The sequence below is a fragment of the Euprymna scolopes genome, chromosome 15 (genome assembly GCF_053919585.1).
Source record: "Euprymna scolopes isolate OS-2025 chromosome 15, ASM5391958v1, whole genome shotgun sequence".
Taxonomy (NCBI): Eukaryota; Metazoa; Mollusca; class Cephalopoda; order Sepiida; family Sepiolidae; genus Euprymna; species Euprymna scolopes.
The window spans coordinates 130,477,551-130,486,470 of NC_136496.1; the positions used below are offsets into that span (position 1 = coordinate 130,477,551).

The window sequence follows — 8,920 nt, forward strand, 5'->3', positions numbered from 1 at the left end:
GCTTCCCCTTTTGGTGGGGGGGATGATGGCCAGCTCCCCCTGCTTGCCCGTAGGTGGGTGGAGGATCGGACGCCTTTCCGTTAGGAACCCACCCTTGGGGGGAGGTGGAAGGAAAGTGTATAGCCCCTCCCCGCTTCGGATAGGATTTAATAAACAAATAGAATAAAAAAAAGTAGAATCGATCAGGATCGAACACGCAAACTAACGGTTAACAGTTTAGTATGCATACCCGAATTACTCTCTTACCTTTAATAAATAAAAAAATAAATAAAACATGTTATTTTTTAAAAAGTTAATAGTATACTGTGTGTCTAGTCATGTCACTGTTGAATGTTTCAGTGGGGGGGGGGGGGATGCTTGCTTCCCCGTTCGGGGGAAGGATGTCCAGAGGCCCTTCTGGGACAAACCAAAAAATGTTTTTAAATAAAAATTTTCTGAGTCAAAGCCAATAAAAAAATTTTCATTACATCCGATTACCCTGTATCTCAAATTTTAAGTGTTTAGACTCCAAATTGACATAGTAATTTGGTAGAAAACGTATAAATGTAATATGTATCAATTTGACCGCAATTTTTGTCTCTTAGCAGTTATGTTTTTGCGCTCAAAGCAAATGAAAATGTTTGACCCAGGTCCAAGTAACCTACATGTAAAATCTCAAGTGTTTAGACCCAAAATTGGTAAAGGAGTGTGGTATAATTCAAAAAGGTCAAATATTTGAACTTGGACCGCTCGGCTGCGAAATTTCCACCCAAAATCTATTTAGATTGCAAGACCAATGTCTGAATACACTGCAAGTTAGATTTCATTATTTCAGGCCCAACATTAGCAGAGTAGTTTAGTAGAGACCATAAAGGTCAAATATGTTAACTTTGACTCCATGGCAGCGAAATTTTCGGTCCAGAACGAATAAAAAAGATTAAACTCATTATGACTATGCTTTATGTCAAAGTTCAAGTGTTTAGACCGAGTAGTTTGGTAGAGACCACAAAGGTAAAATATTTTTGAACTTTGACTCTAATGTTGACCCCTTAAAATATATTTTTTCGAGCACAAACTAAAATATAAATGAGAATCCAGGTTCAAGTAATCTCATTTAAGATTTCAAGTGTTTGGACACAATATTCGCAGAGAAGTAGAGTAGAGATAGCAAAGGTATCAATTCTTTTGAAATGTGACTGCAATTTTGACCCTTTAGCTGTTATCTTTTTGGGGTCAAAACAAATGAAAAAGTGTGACCCCGATCCAAGTAATTTATATCTAAAACTTCAAGAATTTAGACCTAAAATTGTCAAATTTCAAGTGATTAGGCCCTGTAGTTTGGTAAAGATAGCAAAGGTCAAATATGTTAAACTTTGACTTAGGATTAGTTTTTGTCGGGCTCAACGGAAATTAAAAAGTTCGAGTCAGGTCTAAGTGACCTACACATAAAATGTCAAGTTATTAGTCAAAATTGGTGGAGGAGTATGGCAGAGTTCTAAAAAGGTAAAATCGTTAAACTTTGAGCCCTTGGGTGCAAAATTTCCGCACAAAATGTATTTAGATATGTAGCCCAATGTTTGAATATAGTTTGGTATATTTTGCAATGTTAATTTTATAATTTAAGCTGATCAATTTTCTTTTTTTATTTCAGTTCGATTTTTTTATCAGCATCTTTTATTTTAATGTTTATTTTGGTTTAAGGAAAAAAAATAATTTTTTTAAGTTGTTATTGCTTGAAATATTACCATAAAATGTGTAATAAAAAAACAAAATTAATAATGAAAAAAAATTATATAAATTTTTTCTCATTATTAATTCGATGAGGAAATTATAACTTGCTAAATTTTAATTTACGATTTTGACTTTAATATAACAATTAATAAGAAAAAAATCTGTCTTAACTTAAATAAATAAAACATATTTGGCTGTTTTTTTTTTTTTTTGTAAAAGTTCAATTTTTTCTAGTTTTAGTTTGGGGGTTGCTTTGATGCTCTTTAAATGCTCATTTGGATCCGTATTTTTGGTAATTCCAATATTTTGTTTCAAAGTAAACTTCATTAATTTTGTTGAGGCTATAAATTATTATAGTAAACTGTGGTGTAAATTTACACCTAAATGAACGACGTAGTCACCACACAGTTGATGCTACAGACCAGCAACAACTAATATTCCAGTTATGTATTGAAAAATCACAAATTTAAAAAAATATACAGTCATACACGGTCCTGGTGTTGAGGATTTATAGAACTTCAGTGTATACAACGTTCTTTGTTTTGTTGTTCGGCATGAATCCATACAGACTATTTTTGCTACCCACTCGAGAACATCCAACATAAAGTTGTCCATGAGAGAAGCAAGATTCTTTCAAGTGCATTCCAGCCATGGACAATGTCTGACCTTGGGATTTATTTATTGACATAGCAAATGCAACCCGAAGAGGAAACTGTATTCTTCTGAAAACGTAGGGCGCTTCTCTTCCTGATGTAGTCAATGTCACCTTAGGTATCAAGACATCCTCTCCTTTTCCACATCCAGTAATTATTGTAGCATCAATGACGTTTTCGAACATTCTATTGATAACAAGTCTAGTACCATTGCACAATTTCAGTGGTGTTATATTTCTTAGGAGAATTATGGGACATCCCACCTTGAGGAGCAAAACAGGATCGGGAAGACCGGAAATATCAAGACTATTAAGAAATTCAATGGGGAATTTAACATTGTCAAGTGGATCCATATTTGCATTGATTGATTTAAATATTTTAATCGTACCAGGAAGACTGTCTAGCATACGTCGATTAATTTCTCTTACAACTGAATTTGTGGGTGCCAATAAAGCTCTTTCACAGAGCCAATCGCGATTGCGAAAATTGTCAATCAGATTTGGGAAAACTGATGTTATAAGATCGTCGAGAGTATTGACATGGCTACATATATTGTTAATTTTGATGTGGCCAGTGGAATCTGCTGGAACTTTTTCGTGGCCAATTTTCAGAAGGTCGTGGGAAAACTTTTCCATTGCTCCATCTCCATTAAGTTTAACACGCATGTTAGTTGTTAACGGAAGTGTTTTTACTTGTCTCCATAAATAGGATGATTTTAGGCAGGCACGTACCTGATCAGCTCTGGTTCCCTTTGGGACCACAGGTAGTGTTTGGCGAAAGTCACCTGAAAGTAGAAGGGTAACACCACCCATGGATCGTTGGTCATCTCTTATATCCCGAAGAGTTCTATCTAAAGCCTCAAAAGCCCCTTTATGAGCCATGGTGCACTCATCCCACACAATAATTTCTGTTTGTCGAAGTAGCTGTGCTCTGGGACTATCTTTGGTGATATCGCAAACTGCCGTTTGAGCTGAAATTAAGTCAAGTGGTATTTTAAGCATAGAATGTGCTGTTCTGCCACCAGGAAGAAGAGTAGCAGCGATGCCAGAAGACGCGACGGCAATGGCAATAGTATTAGTTTGCCTAACTTTGGCCAAAATTAATTTGGTAACAAATGTTATTCCGGTGACTCCAGGTGCATCAAGGAAGAAAATTCCACCAGCACGTCTGAAAACGGTGGTGGTAACTGTGTTGAAAGCGAACAGCTGCTCAGGAAGTAGCTTAGGCATCATTTCATTGATGTTTGTTAAAGAATCGACATCATAGGATGTTTCCTGAAGTATTAGAATTGGAATTTGCTCATTGTTGGTACGTTCAGTTTGTGGCAGACCATATGATTGCAAATATTTTCCACCTATAAGAATAAGTCTGTCCTCTATATCGATTAATGCCCTATTGTAAAACTCATCACAATAATCAAGTTGAATTTCTGGAAGGCGCACTTGAGCCTGATGCAAAAAATCTTCGGAAAGGCTATTTCTGAATTTCAACCACAAGTTAAATGCGTTTCCAACACTGCAGAAATATAATATCTTAACAAATATTTTTCGAAGTCGTCGAGCTGAATATGAGGCAACAATTTCAGCTAAGGTGGCTTCCCAGCGAGTGTCATCCTCAAGTAAACCTCGAGCCATACAGGCTTCCCTGTAGGTAGACCAAACTCGGTTACCGAATTTACGAAGATCTTCAAAGCTTGTTGGCCCTTGAACTTCATGAAGCAGAATTCGGAGATAGAAACTTTGCTGTTGATTTGGAGGTACAGTATAGACACGTCCAAGGCAATCATTCCATCTAATACCTTCAGCACCTTCAACTCGTCTCCCGATAGTTCTGCGAATCCAACGCTTTTTATTCCATGTGTAGTATGAAGGAATTTCAGAATAGATTAAAGTTTTGGCGAAGTCATCACTTTCACACAGCCTGAAAAAAGCAGTCAAAGTTGTCTGTCTAGGTGCTTGTACTATATTTTGTGCGGTTGTCGGGGTGTAGTACACTCGCTGTCCATTTTCAAGGTGAATGTCCAGACGTTGAATTGGTGGATGCCTATCATGGATAGGGAATCCAAATATTCGCCAAAATGCCTCACTACTGCTAATGTAACGCCCTACCTGATATTGTAGGACTTCATCTCTTGTATTGTCATTATGGAGACCAAAGGAGGCGGCATCAGAACCCTTATTGATGTACTTACAAACATATTTGATACAATGAACAGAAGCACAAAATTCGACATTTATGTGGGCATCAAAGGTGCTGATAAGAATTGGGCAGTATGGTATGACCCATCTGTTGTCGATCTCGTAATTTCTTACCGTCGCAGTGAAGCCACCATCTTCGGGTCTTCGTCGTCTGTACAATGGATATCCATTATTATCAGTCTGTGTCTCACTAATAAACTGGCGAGGATACCTTTTTGTGCATATCCTATTGTCTTTAACACATGGTAAGTCTCTTCTAAAACCAGGGCCGCATGGTCCATGAATCATATGCACCTTTATCATGTTATATAAATCCCTGTCAACAGACGGATCTGGTAGTTCTGCAGAGATGATTTTATCAATGTCATTCGAACATATATTATCCACGAGCCAAATTAGAATATGAGCATGAGGAAGACCTCTTTTCTGCCATTCGATTGTATACATGTTTCCTCGGACAGGTCCAAAAATCTTACCTAGTTTTATCAAATCCATCAATTTTTTAAGTTTCAAGTGAAATACTCTTGCTAAGATATCATGACGGTTTGTTGTTGATTGGCCCTTGAAAAGTTCAACCTGAGCTTCCTTCCAATTTGGGTTACATGTGAAGGTTATAAACAAAGCAGGCCTACCGTAGTGCCTCACAATTATCATCGCATCCTGAGTCCTTTCGTACATATAGCGGGGTCCACCAGTAAATGTGGAGGGCAGAATACAAAGCTTGCCTAGATTGTTTGGATCTGCGTCTCTGTTAAGCCCATCCCTCAAATGTATGTAGCTGTCGCAACGCAATTTTGCCTGATTATTTCTGATGTAGCATAGGCGTTCTGATTCCATTTTAGCACACATGTCAGTAGCATACTGATTGTAAAGGTCTTGAAACCGATGTAAATGATTGAAATAAATATTTCTATTGTTATTATCATTATTAGTAGTAGTAGTATTATAATCACCAGTATCATTATTCTGGTCACTGTTATCCTTTTGGTCCCGAATCATAAATCTGTAAGCATAGAAATCCTTACAAGAAACTGTTTTGGAAAAATTATAATTATATTCCAAAGTAGATGGGTCAAATTGAGGAATTCCAAAGTGGTAACCATCTTCTCCACGAACAAACATTAAAGGATATTGAAGCGCATCGTATGATCTGTGAGTTTCGTTTATGCGCTGGAGACCAGCATCCCGGTGTCTGATGACAATATCTCGAGAATGGTGTTGGTCACCACTAAGAAGTATTGCGATTTCATTAAAAGAAGGAGCATTAAACCGACCTGCATGTTCAGTGGATGGTCGGTTGTCTGCATCGATGACAATGCTAAAATTATCAGCAGGATTTAATTCTAGAGCATATTTGAAGCTCCGTACATAGTTGTATTCATGAAGCATACTTTGAAGGTCCCAAATCAATTTTAGTCGATTGTTGGAAGTGATTGTGTCATTGTTGCAGGCAAATGCAAATGAATTCCTTCTTTGAGCTTGTTTCAGATAATCTGACATGAAGTAAACTTGAAGAAATTGAGGTGCCTCATGTTCAGTTGGCTGAAGAGATCCAATCAGATGGTACACCTGACCCTGTACTTTGAATGTTGGCATAAACCCCCCTTCATATTGGTAACTGGATCCGAAAGACATCATTTGAAAGGCGCAATTGTATTGCCTTATTTCTTTCAAGAAGGTTCTTGATTCAGGATTTGAACCTGTGAACAAGCGTAGTAGTGGTTGTGGATGTTCTTCAAGAAGTGGGAGTTTCACCTTGCCATTTGAACAGCATATTCCCGCTAGCTCACTTGGCCATCTTTTCGTGAGACAATGGAAGTATTTCTTATACATAGAGCCTATTTTTATGTCAGCGTGTTCAGCATAATTAGAAGAGGGAATATAGTTGAATGCTTTTAAAGACCTGCGTGACTTTGTTGTTCTTGAATGTCCTTCCAAATTGGCTCTATATTGTATTTGACCCTTTGTACGTCTGTCTCGTTGCTCTGCATTTTCTGAAGCGCGTGCAGTGGACAAGGCCGAAGCATTTATCCTTAAACGTCTGTCTCGTTGTTCGTCGGTTTTGGAAGCACGTACAGCAGCCTGACGTAATGCCTTTCTTTTAAGATGATTTTTTTATTTCGGGGGTTTAGGTACAATTCATGTGAACTCTAAAATAATATTTGTCTGTTTTATTATTGCGACAATTGTTAAGGGTTGATAAATTTTTAGTTACAACATCATACCAAATCGATCCCCCGTTTTGTAACCAATAAACATATTGCGGTTTTTATACAATATTGTTTTTCTAAAAGGTGAGTTTTTTCGTTTTTTTTTTTGTTTTTTTTTCTGTTACTTATTAGATATAACTTTTTTTGGCGAACATATACAAAAGAGACCCCTGCATGCCACCTGCCGGCTATCATGTAGAATGTGCCCTGCTTATAGGGCCACATGTTGGCTAGAACTGATTTTTTTTTTTTGTGGATAAATAATATGACAACAAAACCAAATTAAATTTCGAATTGTTTTTAAATGTTTGGAACTCGTGGGTATTAACCCCCCCACCCCACCCCACGCCGCTGAAATTTCGGTATTAGTTTACTGTAACGCCTGTATAGAAACGTATAGAAATATATATATAGTGTTCGTGGTATATTTATAGTTTCCGTCGCTAAGAAATTGTATTCATGATATGAAGAAATCACTTTTTGAAAATTTAATTTGGTTTTGTTGCTATGTTATTTATCCAAAGGAAAAAAAATATATAACATCTAAAGCAGTCAACCGAGCAGAACAACGCAAAAAAAAAACAAAAAAGCACTTGCATTTGGTGTTGTCATATTGGTGATCCAGAAAAGAAAAATATATATATAACAACGAAAGCAGCCAACCAAACAGAACAACACAAAAACAAAAACCATAAAAAAAAGAACACCAGTTGTAGCCAAAATTTGCAGGGCGCGTTCTACATGAAATAGTTAATTAGTACCCAATCAGTGGTTATCCAGGGAATTAATAGAAATAAGAAACCGTGAAAAAAAGTAAAGGGGAGGGGAATGATGGTTTGGCAGGATTGGCAAATCATTTTGTACTGTACAAAAATAGTGGTAATGTTTTTGTTGTAAATAGCAAGCAGTCGAAAAGTATTAAAAATTGAAAAAAAGGAGGAGTTTTGTTAGGAAAGATGATGTTATTGTTTGAAATTTAAAGATAATGTGCTAAGTGAAAAAGTAAGTTTTAAAAAAGTATAATAAAAAAGGTGTATGTGATTGTAAAAGAACGTGTTGTTTAGTAGTGGTGTTGGATGGACAGTCGGCAATTATATTGGTGTAATTTAAGCTAGTCAAGGTTTATTATTGTGGTTTCCAGTAGGGTTTGTCTAATAGTAAGTTGTGTTATAATGTATGTAATCAGGTGTAAGATAAGAAAAATAAAATAGGTTATTATTGACTAAACGGTAATTGTAAAGTGTTTGATTAAACGCAGGTTAAACAGAAATAATGAATGAAAGTGTTAACGGAAATAAAAATATTATCAATATGTTAAAATAAAAAAAAATGTGTAGACTATAAGATGAAAGTAAGTGATAGTTAAAAAATTTTTGATAGAAAGGCAGATAGATAGGCAATAATTGATATTTTTTGTAGATTAAAATTGAATGAAATAAGTTGTATGTAGATTAGAACGAAAAACAATGAATAGGAAGGAAAAATGAAGAAAAATTTTGCAGACGATAATGGGTAGATGAATGATATATAAACACAAGAAAAATTAATTTATTTATTTTATTATTTAGGTTTTATAACAGTCGAAAACTATAATTCACAAAAGTATTTGGGAGTCTTGTCATAAAATGTAGTAAAAGAAAGTATAAGCAAATGAATGGATAAACGGGAACATACCAAAGTAATAAAATGAGAAAATGAAGAAAATCAGATTTACTGTGTGTGTTTATGGTGTGAAAGTCAGCGTGCTTGGTTGCCATAACAACGTGACGTACACAAGGACGGTAGTGAACGTGTGTGTGTGCACGCGTGTGCTGGGAATAGTAGTAGTACTAATAGTCTGTCCTTTGGAGGACAGCGTTTGTTTTCGTGTACGTGTGTGCGGCTAGCGCCAGTCGGCACTTTAGTAATGTGTGGTTGTGTTTGTGGGTGTGCTGTGTGTAGTAGTAGTAGTAGTAGTTATAGAGAGTCGTTTGCAGAGTCAGCGTTGGTTTGGCGTCGTTGCTAAGGAACGGTCAGGAAAAATGGCAGTTCAGTGCATGTGCATAAGTAGTAATGTGCATATTGTTTCGTATCTTAAGGAATAAGAAGGCAGGCAGTATTTAATAAAGTGTGAAATAATTAATAATAATGAAAATCTGACTAATATAAA

The 8,920-nt window shown here is 36.2% G+C and overlaps 1 protein-coding gene across 1 annotated transcript; it reads right to left on the reverse strand.

The window, feature by feature from the left end:
* Positions 1 to 1,908: 1,908 nt before the first annotated feature.
* On the reverse strand, positions 1,909 to 7,578 carry LOC145294143 (uncharacterized). Its single transcript, XM_080141248.1, has 2 exons — positions 2,033 to 7,578; positions 1,909 to 1,980 (listed from the first exon to the last, which is right to left on the reverse strand). The coding sequence occupies exon 1, from the start codon at positions 6,392 to 6,394 to the stop codon at positions 2,219 to 2,221; it is 4,176 nt and encodes a 1,391-aa protein (XP_079997374.1). The 5' UTR covers positions 6,395 to 7,578; the 3' UTR covers positions 1,909 to 1,980; positions 2,033 to 2,218.
* Positions 7,579 to 8,920: the final 1,342 nt, after the last annotated feature.

Coding starts and splice junctions, on each gene's coding strand:
- LOC145294143 (XM_080141248.1), bottom strand. CDS start 6,394: ATGTATAAGAAATACTTCCATTGTCTCACGAAAAGATGGCCAAGTGAG.